Source organism: Aythya fuligula, chromosome 26, assembly GCF_009819795.1.
Source record: "Aythya fuligula isolate bAytFul2 chromosome 26, bAytFul2.pri, whole genome shotgun sequence".
Lineage (NCBI taxonomy): Eukaryota > Metazoa > Chordata > Aves > Anseriformes > Anatidae > Aythya > Aythya fuligula.
In genome coordinates this window covers 2,263,230-2,287,155 of record NC_045584.1, presented here as the reverse complement: position 1 = coordinate 2,287,155, position 23,926 = coordinate 2,263,230, and the positions used below count along the sequence as shown (strand labels likewise).

The following is a 23,926-nucleotide window of genomic DNA, read 5'->3' as shown; positions in this document are numbered from 1 at the left end:
TTTTTTGTGGCGTGAAGGGGGTGGTAGGGGTGCTGGCGGCGCTGGAAAGCGCCTAGGGGGTGCAGAAGCGCGGGCAGGGCGCTGTGAGGGAGGGACAGGCAGGGCTGTGACTGAGGGAAAGTCACGTCCTCAGAGGCACGGGAGCTCTAAAAGAAACTCGAGGGAGGTGTAACGGTGGGTATGTTAAATGAGAGATGAGTACCTGTCAAGCAGGAGGGGGTTCTACACCCCCTGTCATCCATGCACTCCTCCAAAAGACATTTCTACACTGTTAATGTACCTCTAAAAACATGCACTTTAGGGAATGGTGACTCCCAGAAGATTTGGGGATGAGCCATTTCATGTCATTCACCGAGAAGAGATGACAGCCTTCTTAAATTAAGATTTTAGGACTAGAAGCATAAAGCCTGTAAAGCAGGTCAGAGAATCCAGTAGCAGAGAAACTGAGTTCATGCAAAAATGAGAGTACACAGCAGATAACGCACATGGTAAACTTCATTTGAACTTGTTTACAAAATTGACAAAAAAATCACCTTGTAAACTTATTCACATTTTTTTGGAGCTCACAGAACTGGTTATACTAGCATGCTGAAATAAAGATTGTCAAGCCTCATCTCACCCTGGATCATATCCAAGTGAATTGACCCTTACAGCAGAAACAAACTAGGTACGTAACAAGATTTAAAGCTTGCATTGTGAGTGAATTTCTCTAGCGATTTTGTACCACTAGGGAAAGGGCTGGGTCCAATACCTGAAGCTCCCTCAAGCAAAGTGAGCATCAGCATGGTCAGTTTGCTGCCGAGAGCCCTAAATAATTTAAGAGCAGTGATGAACTTACGGCATCACTTGACTGAGCGTGGCCCTCGTGGACCATGGGTTGCAGCAGAAATGTAAGCAATGGAAAGAAAGATGGTTTTTATAAAGTGTGCTTTGTCATTTCCTGAAATTTGCCCCATATTCAAAGGCCTCAAAAGAGCACAGACCCTGTTCCTATATAAGACCATTCAAGGAAAGAGGGAGAAGGGGCTGGGGAGGGGAGTAGAGTAAGATGTACATTTTTTTTTTCTTTTTATATTTAAAACAAAATAAGCATTTTGCAAAATGGTCATCTTTTTAGCCCTCTACCATCAAATCTACCTTTCTGAGTTGCAAGATAACTTTCTGAAACTCCACAACACACTGCCTGACCTCATCAACTGTAGAAGGATAAAATGGAAGTAAACTGAAAATATACTTGGAAACATTTTTGGTAACCACTTTTTCAGGATAGGAGATTTCACGCAGACCTCAGATTAAAGAAATGGAAGCAAACAGACATCAGTAACGTTTCTGAGACACCCACACATTTCAATACCGGTCAAATCACAAAAGCAGTAGGTTTTAACAAGAATGACTTCAAAATAAACCAAACATTTTCAGTTGTATTCCATGGAACAAACCACCCTAATGTATACCTGGTGAGGAACACCTTTTTAAGATCATGATTTGACATCGAAGAGCTTGACTTTGCTCTCAAAGGCAGCAGAACTACTGTTGCCAAGGCTCTTCCACAGAGGTGAGATCCAGCACAGATGAGTTAACATCACTAAACCTAGAAACGTTTTTGGTATTGTGTCCCCTCCCCTTTTCCGCTGGACAGAAGCCCAGTACCAGGGACTGTAGAAAACAACTAGTCCCAAATGTTAAAGCAATTACAGTTAATAAAAATTCTTAGCTTTCTATACTGAATTAGGCTGCTTTAGAAATAATTTTTAACAATTAGGAATAATATATTACAAAATTACTCAGAAAAGATGAACTACGATCTTTTTAGACTTTGAGGTACGTTAACGGTAATTGGGTTATCAGTCTCTAAACCCTGGATGCAACCAGAGTTTAAAAAAAATCCAACCTGTGCGACTGAATACCACCAATATACTTGGAAGACATCTTATATATCCCTAACAGCCAGCTGCTTTTGACACTGTCAGATGGGATTCAGCTTCGCCACACTGCTCCAATGGATTCGCAGTTAGTTTGAATCGAGCAAACTTCTAAAAATAAATTAGTTCAGTATAAATAATTCACAAACTGCTTTGTGCAAATTTTTTTTATTTCCACATTTATATCACAATGTGTCCACTTAAAGGACCAAATAGCAAAGTTGCTCCCTTCTGCATCCCAAGAACACAGAAGTCTAGTTACTGTACATTCACTAAGGCTCTTTGTTTTTGCAAATTGCGTTTATGATGGATATCCATAAGGCAAACAATATCTAAAGGAATGGTAACAAGTATATTTCCAGCATACAAACAGGCTTCCTTTTTCCCTCTCACAGTACAGTTACAAACTCGTAGCACCCTCATTACATTTAGATTCTAGAAAAGGTGATTTTCTTTTTTTTTTTTTTTTTCCTAGAAGTTTGCAGGAAGGGAAAAGGAGGAAAAATATTTGGCTGGTGGTGGTGGGATCAAAAATATCATTAAACATCTAGTTTTTGCAGCATTTCTCAGAGACTGGATTTAAACTGAAACCAGACTAAAATATGTGGATGCCTATGGAATGTTGAGCTGAAGCTGGTTGCCCAGCCTGCAGTGCAACACCTGCTGTTTAAAACCCAATCTCCGTACCACATGACTTTAAAAACGCAATCATGTTCAGAGATGTGATACAAATAAAACTACAGTTTTTGCACATTGTCTCTCGAATATCTCACTGCCAAATAAAAACCCAAATCAAGTCAAATAAATAGATGCATATTTTGTTAAGGTAACTTCCACAATTTTCTCTGTACCTGCCTGTAATAAGATTCCGGCATTCAGAAAGTGCTGGAAATCATCTTCACTTCTTGGGGACTAACACTTTTTTATAGCTGGCTCGCTATAGAGTTTTGAACTCAGTTTATCAACCTTCGTATGCCTTCCTTTGCAATTGTTAGTAAACTGGTAGCAGCATTTCACAAAAGGAGAATTTAAAGGAAAGAGCTGTCAATACCCAGCTCCCTCTCACCCTCTGCTCGTTGGGCCTGTTTGTCCAGGACAGGAGGCTTTCTCCGTGTTTAAGTGGCATAGTGTCTGCCATTTTTGCTAACTGCAGATGTAAAAGCATTTTAGCAAAACTGAACTCAGTCTAGGCAGACATAAGGCAGGATGTTCAATCTACCATCATCCCCGTGTGGATCTAAAGATATGCACTGTGTCCAATCATACCAGTTACCCTGTGTATCATAACAACCGTTCACGCCTGGCCAGTTATGTTCACGTATTCTGTCGAGATCATCACTTGTGACCTCCCTTGTGACCCCAGGCAAGTCTGTAGGTTTGCTGTTAGGAGCTAGAACATGAGTCTTTCTAGCCTCTTTTCTAGTGCTTTCCTCCTGCTTTAAATATTCAGACATGAAGTAGTGAGCTCCTGGAGTCTGTACTCCTGATGAAGACAGCAAGCTACTCTGTCTGTTTAAATATGACTGAATTATTTCATTTCTGGATAATTCTTTCCAGTTCGTTTGTTCAAAAGGGCTTTGCAGGTTAGGTTTTTGCTCCTGCTTTTCCGTTTCTGTCCTGTGCTGTTCAGTAAGTGCAGGGATTTCTACCTGCAAAGGATCTTTCTGTGTTAAAGGTTTTATCTGTCCTGTCATGGGATCAAAAGTGAGTTTTCTCTCTTTTAATCTCACAGGTTTCACACCCCCTTCTGTCACGTGCCCGTCCAAGTTGACTGTATAGTCTCTAGGTCGGTACCTTTTCTTCTTTTTACTATCTGAACCTGAAGCAGCATCATCACTGTCCATTTTTGAAGTGTCCTGTGAAAAGCCCATGTGTGGCGTGAGAGATTCCCCGGGATGGGAGCTGGTTTTGCAGCTGGGAGATGTGTGCTGTTGAAGCGTCCCTGCTGTATGCCTGTGCTGGCTTTCAGAAGGTACCTGCTGCTCCTGCCAGTGCTGAGATACCTCAGTTACTGATTGCTGAGGGAACTCCAGTCTTTTTGCTGGCATGGGAGGTGTTGATGGTTGCATCAAGGATGGTGGCGGTGATGGCACCTGTGCAGTATCTAAGAACTGAGACCTTTGAGATGGACTAGGCATTGAATCCTTTGGTGAGTACGTAGTATGCTGCCGAGCAAAAGTATCATGCCTGACATTTCTAGGGCTAAACGAGGAACAGCGAGGACTCTTAGGTTGGTGCGGTCCTGTGGTTTCTTCTGATTTATCATGCTGCTGAAGCACTGCAGTCTTTAATAACGAGGAAGTGCTTGAAGGTTTTACAAGTCCCGGAGAACTGGTGTGAGGTTTTACAGCATTTACTGGAATCTTATTGTGTTTATCATTTTCACTGAGTTCTGTCCTGCTGCTTTCAGGCCCTGCGTGTAGATTTACATCTACAGGACTAGGAAAATTTTCAGGACTACCTCCAATTCCATTCGTTGGAGGGGGCGAAGAGTTTTGTAATACTTCATGACTAGCTTTGGAGACTTTTGGGGGAGGAGGGCCCTGATGCCCATCCCTGTGTTCACCTTTCCTTTTCCGATTTCCCAATTTCTCTGGTTTTGGAGAATTTAGTTTCTGTATGTCATTCCTGCTTTTCAATTCACTGATTGGCTTGGATCCAGCCACGGCAGGAAGTGGTGCTTCTGGTTTGCAGTTGTGAGCACCTCCATTTGCTGATCCAGGTGGATTCGGCAACCCTCTTGGCACCGGTTCATTCTGGGTTACAGGTTCTATCAACTTTTGCCAATTCCGCAACAATTTCTTGGCACGTTTGGCAAGTTCCTCATTGGATGTCTTCTTCCTCACCTCATTGATAAGCCTCCCAAGTCTTGTTTCCTAGAAAAAAATAAAAGTTCTTTTAAAAACAGGTATTATTCTAAACAAAATTCCAACTCCACTGTCTAAGTAAGTTTCTGCTTTTAATGCTGACCCTAAGAAATACCTAGTATAAAACAATTAAGGTTTAAGAGCTGAATGAACCTTTTTGGAAGGATTAACCCACTTGGTCCAGCATTCTGGACACAGAATGAAACCCACTGTGGGTTTTAAGCCATCCTTTCTTTCTCCCCTGGCTAAAGCACCAGGGCCACTAGCTGTGAAAAACATCAGAATGGAATTCTTAATAAGCAGAAATCTTGAGAATACAGGTGAAAGCTCAGATTTGAGGTGAACTGCAGTACCCAAGGCAGAAAAGGTGCATTTATTACGGTGAAACTGAGACCTACAGAAAGAGGCATGAGGAGGAAATCCAGAATCTTTGCCTGTTACAGTAACACATTGAAAGTACAAAACTCCATTTCCCAAATCTGACTGCCAGGGTGTGGTTTATGTCCTGTCTTCTTCCTTCATGCCCTCCCCCTTCACTCCTGGTAGCTCGAAAGGGTACTGAAAATCAACTTAAAGAGGCTTTTCTAGGATGCCCCAACACAGTTCTGCAATGGGAAGGAAGTGTTTGTGTCCAAAGAACACTTGAAAACAAAGAATTCCACAAGTTGGATTACTTAAGAGCAGCACTTCAAAGGAAGACAGAGTGGATTTTGTGAGAAATATGCAACACGTGATACGTATGTTGAAATACAACTAGAGTTGACAAAAATCTAAACAGGTTTCAACATCTCCAACTGGAAAAAGTCATCTTGGTTTTTCACCTAGGACTTACAGAATAGCTATGTGATTCCCACATGGAATGCATTTCCAAAGCATTTGGTCCTTTATAAACGCAAAGGTAAACCCCTGGCACAACACAATGCTTTGTGTACTGTAATACATCAGAATCTCAGTTGTTTTGAGATTTGTTCAGTCTGAGATTTGTCTCCCATGTGGCAGCATGGAGAGCACTTAGCACTTACCATCTAAGGCTCACAATTATTTCACAGTAATTGTATTTGTGAGTATCACGATCCGCATTTCACAGTAATTATTTGCCTTGTCACTGTGTTCAGTACTCACTAACAGCTGATCCTGCGGTGCTGACTACTTACAGCATCAGATATCTCAAATCATCCTATAGCTACCTGAGTCTAGGGAAAACAGTCAAAGGTTATAAAAAAACAATAGTTAAAAGCAATTTCACGATAAAGATTGAAAATCTTTTTATAATTTAGCCATAGAAGCATCTTTGGGCTCTGTATTTAAAAGTGACCAGAGAGACTGCAGTTGCTATCCCAGCTGGTACTTCAACTTTTAATACATATAATCTCACCACAGAGATTCAGGCATTGAAACATGCTGGACTAAATTTAAGATTAATTTTACAGAACATTGCTTTCCTATTTCAGATTCATTGCCTTGTCACCAAACAACTACAAAGGTGACCAGTAGCTCAACAAGAAGAGTGATGATGAATGCAAAGAATTAACAAGTAGCAAGTAACGATTAATGTAGTGCCTTATACAAATAGGAACCAGGCTGCCCAGAACACTGATCTGAATCCAGAAAGAACCACTGTGTACACACTGAGATGTCAGAAGCAGCATGAGAGGGACAAAATAATATCTTAATTGTGAATCCTTTGCAATCAATCTATTGTTTCAGGAAAAGCTCTTATGGAAATGAGACGGGCTGAGAAAGTCCTTTTATGCACACAAGAAAACCAAGTGGCATTCAGATGGTGACATACCTCAAGTGCCTCTTTGGTAATGGGATATTTCTCCAGGCTGGAGATCACTTCCAGCACTGCCACCATGTTATGGATCTGCAACAAGGAAGAAAAAGTCACTTCATGTTTCACGTACATCTTAATTATCAAATGTACTTTAAGACCTTCCACTTTATAATTGCTGGAAACATTAATCACAAAATTGCTATCACACTGTCTGGCTTTAGGGAGCTGATTGTTCGAAGAATAGGGACAAGGACACTTTCCTGACCTAGTTGGAAACTGAAGGAGCTGTAACACACACACACTTACATAAAACTAAATGAAATAGTAGCAGTAAAACCTGTGTGCAAATTAGCAAAGTTCTGAGACCCGACTTCAGGTATTAGTTAATTGTCCTAACTGGGAACATAAATGCCAAGTGAACAGAGTAACCAGTGAAATCAGAAATGCAGCGTTTATTCTTTTAGGCACTGCATTAGATTTACACAAGTCACTGCTGACTAATTTTGCTCAGAGCACTGGTGCTTTCTGGAGCTACACCAAGCGTCTAAAGGCCTAGGTACAAAGTACTCAAAGTCTCAAACCAGCTGAAGCAAGCTCAGTGCCCAGTAGGTGTCCTCAGCCAGTCGCCCAGCACCAGACAAACCAGGCATGGGAGCCAGCCCCGGCTCCGAGCAGCCACCTTAGGAACTGTCAGCGTTCTGGAATTACACTTCCTGACATGTAACACTGAGGAGCAACTTCAGAAATTCGCTTTACACTCCTTTAATGTATCAGATCTTCTTTCTGATGGGCTTCGCTGCAACATTTCCGTATGCACAAGTCCCTCCCAAAGGCAGCTGCCACGATCTGTAGATGTTAAATACGAGTGTGATTTTAATAACTCCTCTGAGAACGCTCAGACTACAAGGGATCCAAATTTCCATGACCTGATACTAACAGCACCGAAAACTGGAATTTCTAATTCACCTTTGTAGATGGATTTAAAAGATAAGCCGAGGAAAACTTGAATCACCGAGCCTCGTTTATTGCTTAACTGCGTTTGTGACTCAACTGGACACAAACTGCAGCCGAGGAAAATCACGCAGCCAGGAGCTGTGCAGGGATCCCACGTTCACCCCACGTCTTACCCGAGCACAGACAAGCAGCCTGGCTCTCCCCACACCACTGCAAGGTTCTTCGTGTTAAGGAGGACATGAGTTTGTAAGACTCGGCTTTTTCCAACTCATTTCTGCCCTTTTATAAAGTCACAACCAACAGCAGGACTGCTTAAGGTTGATGACACACGGATAAAGCTGCAATGAAACAGTTTGCCTGTTTTTCAGAGTAACTTTTATCAAGTTTAAATTTAAATCTATATAGGTTTGGAGTGATTGTAACTCAGGCTGTAAAATCTTTTTCAGGCTAAAGACGAATTACATTGTCACGATTCTTTCTTCGCTGAACTGCCAAGCCTCTGCAGACAGTTAAAGCCCCACCATCTGAGGCAGGCTGATGTTTTAAAGCACCGATTTTTAAGTATTTTGGTATTTAGTATTTTATTTCAGCACGTTGACTTTCTTCACATTTTGATTCCTGCATCCCTCACTGCCCAGGAAGGAGAATTTAGCACCACAATTTAAGTAATACATAATTTCCACCACCCCCCCTTTTTTTTTTTTCCTTCCAAAGTTTCTAGATCTGGAGCACTCAGAATAGTGAATGTTTAATTCTGGGAGTTTCCAGACAAACATTTTTAGACTTGCAAAACATGATACTCTCCCTCTCAACATGTTTTACGCTAAGAGTTACCTAGGCACAAGGAATCACTGTTTATTGCACACATCAATAGCCGGTACAATTATTTTTGCAGTTACTGGTAATCCCCAAATATTCATTACCTAAGTGACAAACCAATGGCAAAAAAAAGGATCATTAGCCTATCAGAAGGTCAAGATGGGGAAAGCGATATGCTCATATATATACACACACCTACAGAAAGATGAAACTGGTCAGGGAATTTCCAGCAACAGCTTTGCCTTTGTTTTAAAATACCCGAAGACACACATATGGATGCCCCAAATGCTAAATCACCTCCCAGAGGCCAGGTCTGTACCAGAAGTGCTAGCTGCTATGCTGTTGGTGCAGTCCCGTCCTCTGACAGAGGCATGGTACCAATTAGGAGAGCAAAAGCAGCCTTACACCACCGGGTCTGTGCTGATCACTCAGCTCCTAGCAGAGCACAAGACACCGGTGTCAGACTCTTCACGCCCTCGTGGGCAACTGCAAGCACCCAGCCACACTGAAGCCATCGCTGCAAGGAGCGCGAACACTCAAACTGCAAGTAGTTTCTCCTATTTTTCCTTCTTCTGACCTTCAGGAAAGCCTGGTTCTCTTAAAAAAATAATTCAGTCAGGTTCAACAACTTCTCCACCCTTCTCCAGTAGTTTTGTGCTCTTATCTTGAAATGCTTTACCCAAACTGGCACAAAAGGTTTATCATAAAAATCATTTTTACCTGCTTCAAAATAATATAGACTATGAAATCTCTTGTGGTATAGTTAAACACTATGATGAAAACAAGGCGACCTCTCCAAAAGGCCTCAAGTATCATCTTTGAGACGAAGGCACCTATTTCGGTAACAGCAGTACATCGGTATTGCACAGCGGGGTCTTTACCTTAAACCATCTGTTACTGGCTTCGTAAAAATCATGTATTGTCACATAACTGACAAGAGAACAAAGCTGTAAAAGCTACCAGGATGTCCTATTTCGAGCAGCAGCAGTGACGACCATTTATTAATGCAAGCTGCTATTAGAAATGCTTCTTGGCTACGCAGCGGACAGGCGAAGGAACATACAGCACAGTGGGACAAGGGAGTTTGGCAACTTCTCCTCCAACACTGTAAGAGCACAATTGCATAACTCGGTCTCTCAAACTTGCACATCATTTTAGTTTCTTTTTGCCGTTGTCTACTTCTGCTGCAACCCACTACAACCACCCCAAAACAAGAAGTGCCACAAAGCAGCCCCAGGACCTCGTTCGTATTCAGGATCCTACAGAAAACAACCGAGAGGAATTCAAACTGCACTTCAGCTCGTCCCATGCTGCTCCCATGGTGTGAAGACCGATTGGCACACAGACTGATTCACTCCAAATTGTACTGGAGAACATCTGCTTCGAGTCATCTACAATAATCCTTTCCAGCCAACCCTAATGACAGTCACAGAAAACAAATCTTATTTATTCCATGCAAGCCTCCTGAAGTCATTCAGCCGTACTCCAGAGCTTGCTACTGGGATCTCAGATGTTTTCCAAGTTCAGCAGTAAATGTTTTTATTTTTACTACAGGCCCAGACAAAAGCACGGGGTTCTGAACTCGGTGCAAAAGATCAGAGAGCTCAATTTCTCTTCTTTAATTGCCATCTTAATCCTGTTTTCGCTTTTCTACATCAAGAACAATTCAGTAACTGACTTCGGGGTAAGCGCTATATGGTGGTTTAAAGGGCTGAGAAGTTTTTTTTGGGTTTGGTGTGCTCAGCACGCAGCTGCTCCCTGCCGCCTCCTTCCCAGGCAGCTCTGCAGGCAGCAGCAAACCAAGCGGCTGCGCACGAGCTGGCGTCACCGCTTCCACGTGCTGGGGCTGCAGGAGGGCCAGGGAGAGCAAGCAGCCTGCTGGGGGGTTGTTACGCACCAGGCTCAGCTGCTGCAGTTCAGTTCTCTTCCTCCTGCACCCAGCAGCCCAGCACGGGGCGAGAGCCAGCTCAGTGCCTCTGCTCTCCCCCAGCACTGCAGCCCCACAGACGTTCGCCCCGCTGCTGCCCGAAGAACTGCCACAGAAATACAGACAAGGAGGACTGGGTATTTCCCTAGGGGAGGAAAGCCCAAGAGCTAAGCACAAAATTATTAAAAAAAAAAGGCGCTGTGAAGCTGCTAACAGACTTCTGTCCTACTGGATTCTGGACAGAAAGGTTCTTTTTCATAGTTATTTGCATGAAGTTCAAACAACAGCACTAAAAGGCATCCTTTGGCACAGCATCATCATCCACACGGCCACGTTAGTACCTTCAGAAGTTTCTAAGCGGTATTTAAACTGAAATCTGCAACACCTCGAGTCTAATCAATGAAACTTTTCTAAACAAAGTATAATGCTATTATCTTCCTGAAATCACAGGTTGCAATAATCAATAATCCGACTCCGTTATAAGTATTTTGAACAGACTACACAAACACATCAGAAGATACTGGCTTTGAGAGGAGGTATTTGACATTATGCTACAATTTAGTTCTTCAGAATATGCTATCATTACTCAGTAGCTTGCTAGCTTCAAAGAAAATGCTTTGTTTAACGAATATCACAGAAATTCTTACAAAGGCATGCAAGAGAAGTGGAACTACGATGGACGACTCAACAGGTTTGTCTTTGATACTGGTATCAATTCAGATCTCTATCACCAAGTACTTGTTTTCTGTTTGCAATTAATATTAAAAATATTAAAAAATGGTCTGTCTAGAGGTTCACGGGGGTATTTGTACCATCGTTGTCTTCCCCATGCTACTAGGACAGCAGCATTTTATTGAGAGTTACAAGAACTGTCATATCCACAGGTCACGTAAATCTTTAGGCTGGATAATGTTAAAGAAAATCCTAGATCCAAGGTCAATATTGCTGAAATTGCCAGGAAGGCAGAACCGGTCTGAATGCAGGTGTGGCAGCAGCACCACGAGGGATGCCCTCCACTCACACTCGCCTTCCCCAGAGCAGCGTAGCTCTTACTTACATCTAAGCACCAATTCCTACCCCGGACTGGGGTCTCTAATCAATACCAAATCCTGCTCACGGCAGTGTATTTGTATAAAAGCTACTTGATTGCATTATAATCCAAAACATGGAATAAGGAGTAAGAAGAAAAAGAGCTGCTATTCACAGTAGGCTTTATTTAAATGCTGCGATGGAAATACAGTAGCACAGTGTTTATTTAGCACTTCATATAGGATGCATTGGATACCAGACATTAGCAAAATATAACAAACAGTAAACTATAATGCCATTTATTCAAAGATACAGACCAAACACACACAGTCAGAATTCAGGTTACAATCTGCTGGTATTTAGATCAGTTCCCTTGCAACTGATCTATTAACAGTTTCCCCTACCCCCAACGTGGCATGGCGTTGTCTAAAGATAGGGTACAGGAGATACTATTCACAGAGATGACATACCAAAAAGATGACCACGCACTACTTCGCTCATAATTACCGAAAGTGTTTGAAAGTTCCTTTGCATAAACAGAGTTCAGGTATTCCCTGGTATACAAAAGGTATTGTTAAAGGTGGAGGCATGCTTCCTATTAAAGATCTGCTTTGCTAAATGCTGAACATGAATAGATTTATGCATTTTTGGGTTGATGACATCCCCTGAGAGCATCTTCTACAAGAGAAATTCACCGGGAGTCCACGCTTTGAAAACTGATCAGAGATATGTACCACAAAACAGCAACAAGAAATACTCCTCGGCTACTAAGAACAGTCACAGGAGTGGTTATATACAGCAAGAACTTATCCCGACCTCTGGATTTAACATTTCCAGGTCTAACTGAAAGACTTAAAAGTCTGCATACATTTTATTTGCACTCAGCTTTTATTTAATGGTAAGGTAACGTTATCCAGATTCCTCTCCATATACACTTTACAAAGCCAGGATCAGACAGGAGAGTTAGGTCAGACTCCAGCAAGATAGCACATTGCGAAGGCATCAGCAGACCTAAAACATTTTCCCTGTAGTGAGACACTTTAACCCTGTTACCTTTGGCAGTACGTACGCACGTAAGTAAGGTGTATGGAGACTGGGACAGCCAAGGATCGAGAGGAGTCGGCCAGCAGAAGCGCTTGCCCCAGCCCTTTGGAGCAGCCTAGAGCCAAGTCACCAGCACCAGGGCTCCGTGACCCGCCCCAAGGGGGACACAAGACCCTCAGGTCTGGCCCTGACACCACCGGGCAGCACCAACCACCCCCTGAAAGAAGAAACCGTTGGTGGAGTCATTTAGAAGGTACAAGAAGCAGTAGGATACAGATTAGGAAGACTCGCACCCAAAACAATCAACAGATTGTTTTGTCACAGATCAACAGAGGCACGTGAGAGGTCTTTGTCTGCAGGAGGAAGTCTTGAAGGCAACTAGAAAACAGGACAGTAACACTTTGCTCCATTCACATTTATTAATCAATAATTGGAATACATTCTTATTACTACAAACAGGAATAATCGTCTGTCAACTTCACCACGCACTATGCAGCCTGCATGCTACGTCCTAAGACTTGTACCCTAGTGCCTACCCCTCAATTACATACAAGAGAGAGATTTGCTGCAGCATGACACCCTGATGACTTCTTCCCCTCTCCCCACCAAAAAAAAATAACAAAAACACCCACCCACCCCACAACCCACCCAAAACCACAAACCTGGGCAAAACTTTTTGGAGGAACGAGTTCATGAGCCTGATTTGAAAAGCCCAGCGACTGGGGTGAAGGTTGGTCACACGAAATGCCAGTAGCTGGGGACACACATGCGGTACAGAGGAATAGGAGCAGAGGAAGAATTGCTCACATTTGGTTGCCATTGGGCCAGCAGGGCAGAACACAGCATCAACAGCATCTACCATGGCAAGATATTTCAGTCTTGTTTTCCTCTCCACACCATACCGATAAGGAACAGGATAGGCATCAAACTCAGCTGGACTTGCACGTTCATCCCAAGGCACCGCAGTTCAAGAATGTATACAACAAGGAGTTCAGAGGAGAGCAGTGATAAGGGGTTTTGAAAACACAGCTAACAAGAAAGAGTTGAAGTACTCAGCTCATAGAGTATTGGAAAAAAATAGGGAGGAGACACACAAGGCTTGGTTTTAGCCTTCCTGTGCGTTAGAGCCATCATAAGGAAAACGGCGATCAGTTGTCCTGGTTCAAACTAAGTCAATGAGCACGAAAACAACTCCCGATTATATCTGAGGAACAAGCAGACAACTACCAATGCACTCAAATAAGCTCCCAAATAGTTTCCACAGACACTACAGAGCTTTAAGAACAGACAAGACAACCTGGAAGGAGCTGTTTGACATAGGTGATGTTACTTCAGAGGCGGTGATGGACCACATCGCCTCCAGAGGGCCCTTCCAGCCCTGCGCCCCCGTGACACGCACCTGGCATTCCTGAATTCTGTCTCCCTGAAAGGATGCACGCAGGTAATTAATGAGATGAAGCAGTCCGTGGTATAAAGGACTTGTAAAATTCAGAAGCCTGCTGCCACCCGTGGCCCATGGCTCATCTTACCGTGCGGGCCTCCTGGCTGTGCCAGACACGGGGCCAATGTCAGCCTGGCACCACTCCGGCTGCCGACCACCACCACTTCAACCACTTCACACTCACCCAACACCTGAATAACACCTCAGAAATAGCACAGGCCTGCCAAAACGAAGAATTGATTTAACAAAACAATAACAACTACGGAGCTGTTTGGCTTGACCCAGCCCCGTGCATCCATTGCCTTCTGTTGCCAATACCAGAGAGTGCAACGAGGCCAGCTACAGATATATTTAAAACTTTGTGGAACAACACTGTGTGTCTTATCAGAACCAGGCTCATCAGGTGTTGAGCTGCATATCTAACGATCACAAAATAATGTAATGTGTCCACCTGGGTGCGATCACTACAGATCATTTCAGCACAATAAATAACACCCACAGAACACAGCACTAACACAAGAGCAGTAAAGAAACCCAAACAAGCATCACACTGGTCCTGAGGACATCTAACCATGACACAGAGTTGCTGTATACACCATAACCCTTCCTCCTCTCCCTCTACAGAAAGTTTAACCAGATGAATCTTGGTTGTTACTATTACAATACCTGAGCTGAAGTCCAAAATTACTGAAAAACTCCAAGAGCCATACAACCAGGTTGCTGTGCAACTCCAGTCACAGGAAGTGTCCTCCTTCAGCAGGAGAGAAATGGGAGTTTGTTGACTATTCAGACAGAATACCACAAAACATACGGAAAACCCAGCCTTAAAACACACTCCCTTTTATTTATAGTACTCTTGGTGCTTCCCATGGCGAGGAGCAACACAGTCACTTGGCCCAAAGTCTGCACTTTGACTGCGGTTATTGGGGAAGGAGAAGTCAGGCGCCGTGCACCCAGCAGCTCCCCGCCTCATCCGAGCTGCCCGTCATTATCTACCTGTGTTACCGTAAGGGCAAAGTCAGACACTGAGCTAGATCACAAGAAGGACCCTTAAAGGTATCACCCGGACAGAATCACTCTGCAGTCACCTGCTTCATCGTAACGCACCCTCGAGAACCAGCAGAGATTTCAAATTATGCAACCCACATTTACGGTCCTGATGAGAACGGCTTCAAAGGGTCAAGAGCTTTCTGAAATTCTTAAAAATTATGTTAGTTACCCATCCCATGAAATATCTACCCACAGCTGTTAACCTGAATGTAACACAGGAAAACCCTAAAATCACTACGCGATACAATTTTCACTCTTTTCGTAAAAAATAGACATCCCCCATCACCATATCGAAGTACTTTTCAATGTAGCAGACCAATTTTATTCAAAAATGCCAAGGAAGCTTCTCAAATGATCCCTTAAATGACGAGGTGTGAAGGTAAGAGCCTGTTGAATACATTGCACAGTGGGATTTATTAATTCATCGGATAGAAGGGCATGCAACGTGCTTGCATGACCGCTTGTGAGGTTTTAAGCATGGCGTGTTTGTTCACAAACCTGAGAAAAATACCCTTACAAACTGGGAAAGTTTTAGCTACCAAGTCTGGAGAGAAGTAAGTCACTATCCTTTCAACAGCAATTACTAATACCGAACGTACATCAGCACACACTAGAGAGAGGTTTTATGGAGACACAAAAAAAATTCAATCAATTTATCCTCAAATTATTGCTCACCAAATCCTAGACGAAACGCTGCTGCCAATCACCCATTTCCAAATACTTTCAGCACTCAACCTTTCATCTCCCAGCTCACAAATCAGCGGGCTGCTTGGCTGTAGGATCAGCGCCACGCCGGGGCCAATCGCCCGGTGTGATCCTAACGGGACAGAAGGACTTGGCTCCGCTATCAGCATTTTATCTGTCCTTAAACAAACACTGCTCGGAAGCTGGAAGCTGGCCCTCACAAAGCTAGTTCAGTTATTTCCAACCTAGTAGCAGAAACTTTCATGATTTCCACCTAAGAAAGCCCCACTGAAGTCCAAGTGAGCTCCTTGAGTCTTAGACAGTCCAGCAAATACTACGTACACTCACATTTTGATATACAAACTCATTATATATGACAGTGGAGGCAAGATTTTTCACGACACAACCACAGTCTCAGTTGGCATGCTTATCTGCACACAAAGCACGGGCACCTCACCTTTTCAAATACATCCAAAACTTCCCCTCTTGAATCCTTTGCAGTCTCGCTATGCTCAGCTCTACTTGAGGGAAGTGTAGTTTCTCCAAGGATAAACTAACCAGATCCAAGCTTTAAGTTACAGACTCTTGGAGGTGTTTGGAGGCAGCCCTGAAGTTCACTCGTTTCAGACAAGTTGTGAATGTGTGTTACCACCTTGGGACAAGCTGCTGCTCCTCTACCTTCACAAGTGCTGCACTCCTGAAAGAAACGTGAAGATCTACAGCGTAATCATGCAAATCAGCACACGGAGCGTCACAAGAACAATAGGCTAGGAAGAAGCTGCACAGAAGTGCTGGCTGTCAGTCTCAGACGAGATTTCCACCTCTGCACAATCATCTTTACAGCACAAAGTTTAAAAACACACCCAGCTGAGCGTGTTCCTAACTACTCCAGACAGGCTCGGACGTAGGATTCAGAGAACTCCTCTCCTCCCCAGCAGCTAAGTTCGGAAACCACTTTGTTCAATCAAACAGAACTAATTACGTTTTCCTTCCAGTGATTCCCTCAATAGAAATTTCTACCGCCGACTGTTTGGACACGCTGGAAATTGTATACTTTGATATTAACAATCACACTTCAGCATGCACCACTGCCCCATGAAAGCCGTGCCCCAGAAAACGCTGCCGTGCTGTTCGGTTTAGCAGACTGTACCTCAAATTAAAGCAATTTGCTAGCACTTAAATATTGTTCCAAACACCGAAAGCATGAATTACCTGCAGAAAAAAATAATTTAGCTGTTAGAATACTGAATAAACAAACCTGCAATTACATTAAGGTGAACGTGATGTACTTGCCTTTACCTTAAATATTTCTTTCCAGACCAGGCACCTCGGTGGGGCCACACCATACCGCGAGCTACACAGACCGAAGAAAGTTTACTTGAATTTATCACCACGCACAAAACAGCCAGACAGGGCAGCAGCAAAGTGTTATCAGCCAAAACAGATGTCTGTTTCATTTTTTTTAATTATATTTATTTTTAACTCCAAATCTAATATAGCAGAGTAATATGCCTTAGAAGAAGTACTTCTTAATTAGTATCCGATTTCCCCAGTAGGCAGAATCAACTCCTCCTCTTCCTATCCTGAAAATTATTGCGGCTCCTGGAGAAATGAAACTCATTGCCGCTACTTGAAGGAACTGGAAGAGGATCTCCACTCCCAGGGTACCGGGAGGAAGTGCTTCAGTTGCTCTGACACTGCTTCGATCAGGAGGTGAAGGTGTCAGAGTGACAGCACCGTTATGCCAAAAGCTGATACCAAAAACGCCGGAGAGATGCAAGAGCCCACACCTGATACTCTCCTAACCCAGGCTCACCCTTAACTTGGTTCCCCAAAAGGTAACAGGACTGACAAATTCCAGTTTCTCTCCCCAGCCCAGACTTCAGAAACATGGGCTAAGCTGAGGGTCTTCATGTTTTAGAAGCCCCAAATTGGGTCTCTGCCCACTCGGGAGCTCGTGACAGCAAATATTTTCCCTCCCTCCCACCCACGGCAGTGCCAGGCTGCAGTGCCTTGGCAGCCGGAGCCGCTCGCGCTGCCAGCCACTGCAGCTGCACCCTGCGGCCTCCCACCAGCTCCAGCACCCCTGGGACCCCCCTGCTCAGCTGCCTCAGGGCTCCCCACTCACCCAGGTTCTTTCATTGCCAACCAGAAGTCCCAGAAAGGCTCACCCCGGGGTCCTGGGTACATTGGTGTCTGCAGGAACGCAGCTGCCTGCAGTCAGAGCTGCTTGAGAAACTGCAGCCTCAGCCTCCCTTCTGCCTGGGAAGTTGGGTTCAGCGCATCTCTCCTCCTGGAAGGATGCACACCTTGCACATCAGCTGCTTTTTCCACTCTGTGTTTCACCGTGACTGGGAGAAATTATTCCAGATGTTTACCCTACCTACAGAAAGTTGGCTCTTCTATTCAGTAAACTGCTCCGTGGCTCCAAGAGAAACCTGTTACAGCCATTTCCCTCCCCACACATCTTCCCCGAGAGACTTCAGTGTCCAAATCACAGGGTCCACACCTGCAGACAGATGCCTGCTGCAAAGCTTGGCTGTTTGGGTTTAAACACCCCAAGCCTGTGCCACTCAGGGCTGCCACCACCCCACCCTCACCTCTCCTCACTTTGCAGTCCCCACCAACCTCTCTGTGCCAAAACCACCTCTCCTGAGCCATGAGGAGCCAGAGCCAGGCTTCCAGGTGAGCTCTGTGCAGGCAGAGCAGGGCCAGGTGGGCTCCATCGGCTGCCCCAGTGTGAGGAGGGAGCAGGAGGTGGGGAAGAGGAAGGGTGCAGCTGGGTGCAGCTCTGCTGGTAGCTCCAGCTTCTGTAAGCATGCGAGTTTAAGCCAAGACAGTTTAATTTTGGTTTATTTGAAGCATTAGCCACTGCTGTAAAGTGGTTTACTCTCCAGTTGCAAAGCTCGCCCAGGAACTTCCCCCTGGACATCCAGAAGGAAGCTGCCCAGCACTTCTCCCGGGTCCACGTGCCTGGCCACCGCGCTACTGCAGCGCAACAAGGCAGGAACAGCTCCAGACACCTCCAAACCACCCCAGAAAGATTCCACAAATGAAACTTGACCATCAGGCGCCCGCTCTCATCTCAAGAGCACGCCGACAGGCGCAGTTAAATCCTACAGTAACGCCGCCTCTTCCCTAGAGAAGGCAGCAGGGGAGCTTGAGGAAGTGAGCAGCACACCGCTCCGTAGCCTCTGAACCTATTTAAGCACTTTAATACCCATTCCTGCTGCCACACCTGGGCCAGGACTACTCAAAACACACAAGCTGCATCAGGTAATTGAGCAACATCAAAAACTACCAAGGAAAAAAAAAGTTATATTCCTTTTTTTAGCCCAGATCAATCCCTGAGTTCATTCCACCGCACGCTCCTGCAGCAGCACACGTACAAGGGGTGTAGGTAGCAGGAATAAGCAGTGGGTGTTATTTAAATTGTCACTGCCGCCAAAACAAACATTCAAATTACAGTTTAAGAACAAATGACTACTGCCATCATCAAGGAATTACCAATGGGAAGGAAATTTTGGGCATTCCCAGTGTTGGACCCCCCAACCCAAACTCGCTGCGACTTTTGTTCTGCTCCGATTTTGTCACAGCAGCCTCAAGCTTTGTGACAGTGCTGCTGCAACGGGAACTGCAAACAAAAAGCTTCTAAGCACCCCAAAAAATCCTCTCCAGAAGTCACAGACTATACAGCCACCTGTGACAAGCTGCCCAGGACCAGCCAGGCAAGCTCTATCTCAGACCAGTTAAACCCAGTATCTACGTGAGCATCACTGGCACTGGTGGAATAAACTTCCAGCAAGCACAAAGGAAAACAAACCAAATTAGTTTGCAGGCTGTTTTGGTAAGGGACAGGGAGTAAAACCGCAGGTCAAGGCCAAGAAACCAACAGTATCTCCACCCGCAAACCAATGAGTTAAGTGAACTCAGCTGTTGACAATACAGAGCATCAAAAACCTCATTTGTAGTTATTTCAAATTAGCAGGAGACTGACTACATTGGCACTTCCTACAGCTGGCACCAAATCTTTCTCTGGAACCCAGGACTGATGTGATAACCCCACTCAGACTCTACACATCAGGGAATACCACAACCACCTGCTTGTTTCCCCACACACCTGAAACAATCAGCTGCCTCCATGCACAGGAGATTTGGGATTGCTCCTGGAAACAGGACGAGCTACAATAAAGAAGCAAGAAGTTGGGAGAGGTACAGCAGGTTCCAGTCTCGTTGCACACCGCAGCTTCCTGAAAACTGATAAGCTCATTAAGGGCCTCGCAGAAAAGGATAAAGCTAAAGCAAAAGCCATGCCTAGTCTACTTTCGCCCACACAGCACTTCCCTGCAGCTAGAGAAATTACCGAGACCCTCCCAAAGTGAAGTGCTGCCTTCCTTCCCCCCCAACATTTATATTATTAGAGCGACGTCTGGCACCTTCTTCTGGAAGCTCTCCTTTTTCAAGTCGATTCTAGAACGCGGATTTATCGCTGGTGACAGAGGCTTTGGTTTCTAGACTTCGGCAAAGCAATCGATACAGAGAACGGCCATGGGAGCATACCTATGCAACTCACACGACAACTGGGAGATCACCCTGGGCCAACGCACTACTAAACCTAATACAACACCCAAACCAGTTTATTTTTTAATAATTCGGATCAGGGACATCTCCTGAAGGTCTGTGCAGCAAGGCCAACTGAGGTGCTGCACGCACGGCAGCCTGATTTACAGCCAACACAATCCCCACCGTGAACATCCAGCAGGTTGTTACTCAAACCAAAGCCAGGTCTGCATCACACAGCAGTATTAATGGCAAATAATTAAATTATTGTCTCATATTTAACATGCGGAGACTGCTACATATTCAGGACGAGGAACCATTTAATTGCAAGCGCAATTCTAAGAGCCAGTTGGAAGCGGCAGGCTTTCCCGCAGAGCAAAACCGAACCGATCTCATTATTCCTGACATCAGGTAACAAATTCCCCGAAGAGCACAGAGCACAATTTAACAAGGCAAAGGTGGAAGTGGTGGTTTCTCCGCACAGCGAACCTGAAGGGCAGCGTTGCTCCTACCAGAACCAAGGAAATCTCCTCTCTAAGGCCTCACACAACCGCCACAGTAAGCGTTGGACGCTTCTCCAGCTGGTGTTTCTCCCAGGAAAAGGATTTTCCCGCAGGGACATCACATCACAAGGGTGCTGACACCAACCTCTTCCCTCTGATACAAGTCGCGGTGCATTCCCGCTAACCCACAAGCTTTGGAAGGAAACCGATGTTGATTCTTAGTGTTTAAGTCACGCAGCAGTTTGCCCATATGTTTTTTTTTTTGATGTGAAAAGGATGAATAAACGAAGACACCAACCCAGACATCCCGGGTGGCTTCCGAGATGATGTAATTTTTTTTTAAATAGCTTATTTCTTATAGGTCTCGTTTGAAATAGAGGTTACCCATGTAAATTGTGAAGCAAGTGCGCGAAACTAAGTTATAAATATATTCTGCAGCAATTACTAGAAGAGGTCTCAAGTGCTAAGTGCTTGTGTACAATTAAAGCATCGCTCCTGAGTCAGCACGGCTTGATGCAGCAGTTAAAGATGAACGATTGGCACAGAAGATGATTCCTCATAGCAGGCAGGTTCTGAAAACTTGGGAAAAGATTTTTTTGGTCAGTTAAACATGGAGAGGGATTTTTTTTTCCCCCTTAAGGCAGGACCTCTGACTTATCTGAGATTTGTATGAACTCCAAAGACCATTAGAGGCACACTGCAGTGGGTATCCACATGGGTGGAGGGGCTTGTAGTAGAGAACTCATCAGGGAAGCTTAAACTGATTGTGGGGCACTATCAGATTAAGCTATAAAAGAACTGTAACCCCCTCCTCACCCTCACAAAACTGGACTGCATTTTCACGCATTTGGCAACATCCACGCAATTTTCACCCTTCCTCCTCCAGAAACACACACACGCTCACACCAACAATTATATTGAAAATCCTGAAAGAAATCCAGGCCTCAAAGCTCGACTTTCTCGGTAAACAAGGAAGTCAATCACAATAATGAATACTCGAAGTTTGAATGCAACCACTTCTTTTAACAGAAGATTCTAAAAGCCAGAAGAAAGTAGCCACGATTTTCCATGAGCACCAAGAAGTGCTGCGGCTCCTACCTGCAGTGACTTCTTCCTGTGGGAAAACACCAGAACAGTTCCTTTGCCTCTACCCTGGGACTCAGACTGAATTCAAACTCTGCTTTTAAGCACGTTCAAAAGTCAGATTTTTTCTTCCCTTCACAGAAACGGTGTGACAGTTTTAGCTACTATTCACCACGTATTGTAAGTGCTTTGGAGAAAAAAATCTGAGCTCTAAGCCTGCACAATGAATCTCCACACCACCTCTGCTCTCATTCGAAGAAGAGGTTAAAATGGAAGACAGCCCCCTGCCTACAGGCGTTTCTGAACAATGGGCTGATTTTTCCGCCGCTAATTATTGCCCTGGATAAGTATCAAGTATGTAGAATTATAATTTAACATACATTACTCCTAAGCTTATGGGGCTACTGACCTGTAGGAAGCTCAGCAGAGCTGGGGCTGATGCTTGAACTTCCCCCTGCAGACAGCTGCCTGGTTGTTTCTGGTCCCCTGCATCACAACCAAGCTGCAAGCACTTTCACAGCAGAATTTATGGGGAAAAAGGAACCATACCCATCACAAAATGCACCTCCTAGCTGCTTAGCTCCACACAGCCAGGGCACCAGAAGGAGGGTAACATGTGCCGCCAGCAGTTTGGAAGTTAAGAGAAAGTAGAGACCTGTTGGAATTATATCTTAACTGGGTTGACACTTGGCCTCACCAAGTGAAAAATCTGCAACCAGAAGAAGAGAGCCCTGAGCAAAGAGAATTCATGGACTGACATTTCAGTGAGAACTGAGTTAAAGTACTTCAAACTCAAACAACTCTGACATTTAAGAGCCCACAATTACCATGATAATTCATTACTGTTACTCCAACACGCGATATCGCCGCTCGTGACGAATGCACATCACAGCGGATTACTGAAGAAGTTACAAGGTCAGGGTGATTTTGGGTGATTTTTCTTCAGTTTTCACATAGCGTACAAGCTGCTCCAGAACGTTTCCAAATGGCAATAGCTTTATTAGCTACTTCAATACTGCGACATACATCTATTACAAAAAATACTTATTCATGGAGAAGCAGGTATGAGTTTAATAGAGCCAAAACACCATCTTGTACACCCAGCCTCCTGGAACACCACGCACTCATGCAAACGCTCAGCCTGACGCACCCCTGGCTGCCCCCACGACAAACTGCAGATGGCCAGGCCAAACGCACCTTCACGTCCTGCTGCGGTGCCTGCTGAGCTAAGATCACAGAAATCTGACAGATTGCAGGCTCCGCAGCCCTCTCACCGTGATAAACACCCGAGAACTGCTTTAAAATGCCAAAAAAAATTAAAAGGAGGATGTAACGCTTGGGATAACTGCAGTGTATACGTGAAGGCCACTTACTGGTGAAACACACGCCGACTTCTGTGCTTACACTACATCCCAGAAGGAGCAGATAAGCTCATTAGCGCTCTGCAGGGAAGGATAAAAGCGAAGACCGAGGCTGCTCGGTGCTGGAGCAGCTCCAGAGCCCCGACTCCAACATCGAAGCCCTCCGGGTGTCCCCCGGAACCCGGGGCCGCCTCCCCGGCCCGGTGACTGCTGCTGGAGGCAGCGGGGGGCCGAGGAACAGGTGGGCGCCCCCCGGCAGGTCCCGGCGGCGGCGGGAGCCCGGCCCAGAGCCCCCTGCAGGCCGCAGCCGAGCCGCGGCCTGGCGTCGGGAGGCCGCCGGGCCGCACGCCGCATGGCCGGGCACCTCCGGCCGGCCCCGGGGGTACCGGGAGGAGGCGGAACGCGGCGCAGCGAGGCCCTGTGGGGAGCCGGGGGAAGCCTCCGGTGCTCCCGCTGAGGAGAAGGAGGGGGACGAGGGGGGGCGCCGCCGGCAACCGGAGCCCCCCTGGGTGAGAGCAAGGCGCTGGGGAGCTCCCCGCTACCGCCCGCAGCGGAGGCTTCCGGTACCCGGGAGGAGCCCGGCGGGAGGCGGCGGGGGAGCGGCCCCGGGGAGACCCTCGGGAGCGGAGGCGGCGGTGAGGGGAGCCCCGGGCCGGGCGGCCGCCGCCCCCCGTCTCCTCGCTGCCAGCTCCGGGAGCCGCCGGGCCCGGCCGAGGCCGTACTCACGTTGCTCTGCGGGTCGATGGCCTGCAGCAGCCGGTCCCTGATCTGCTGCGGGGAGGGGGCCGGAGCCGCTGTCATTGCCTGGGCGAAGCGGGGCGGCTGCGGCCGGGGCGGCGGCGGCGGGCGGGCGGCGGGGCCAGGCCGGGCCGGGGCGGCGGCGGCTCCTCACTCGCCGGCGGCGG

General features: G+C 45.7%; 1 protein-coding gene across 1 annotated transcript; it reads right to left on the bottom strand.

Moving 5' to 3' along the window:
* Nucleotides 1–1,062: 1,062 nt before the first annotated feature.
* MED26 (mediator complex subunit 26) lies at nt 1,063–23,822 on the bottom strand. The gene is made up of 3 exons (XM_032203817.1): nt 23,748–23,822; nt 6,582–6,656; nt 1,063–4,798 (listed from the first exon to the last, which is right to left on the bottom strand). Exons 1-3 carry the CDS (start codon nt 23,820–23,822, stop codon nt 3,104–3,106), a joined length of 1,845 nt encoding a protein of 614 aa, XP_032059708.1. The 3' UTR covers nt 1,063–3,103.
* Between the last annotated feature and the right edge of the window lie 104 nt (nt 23,823–23,926).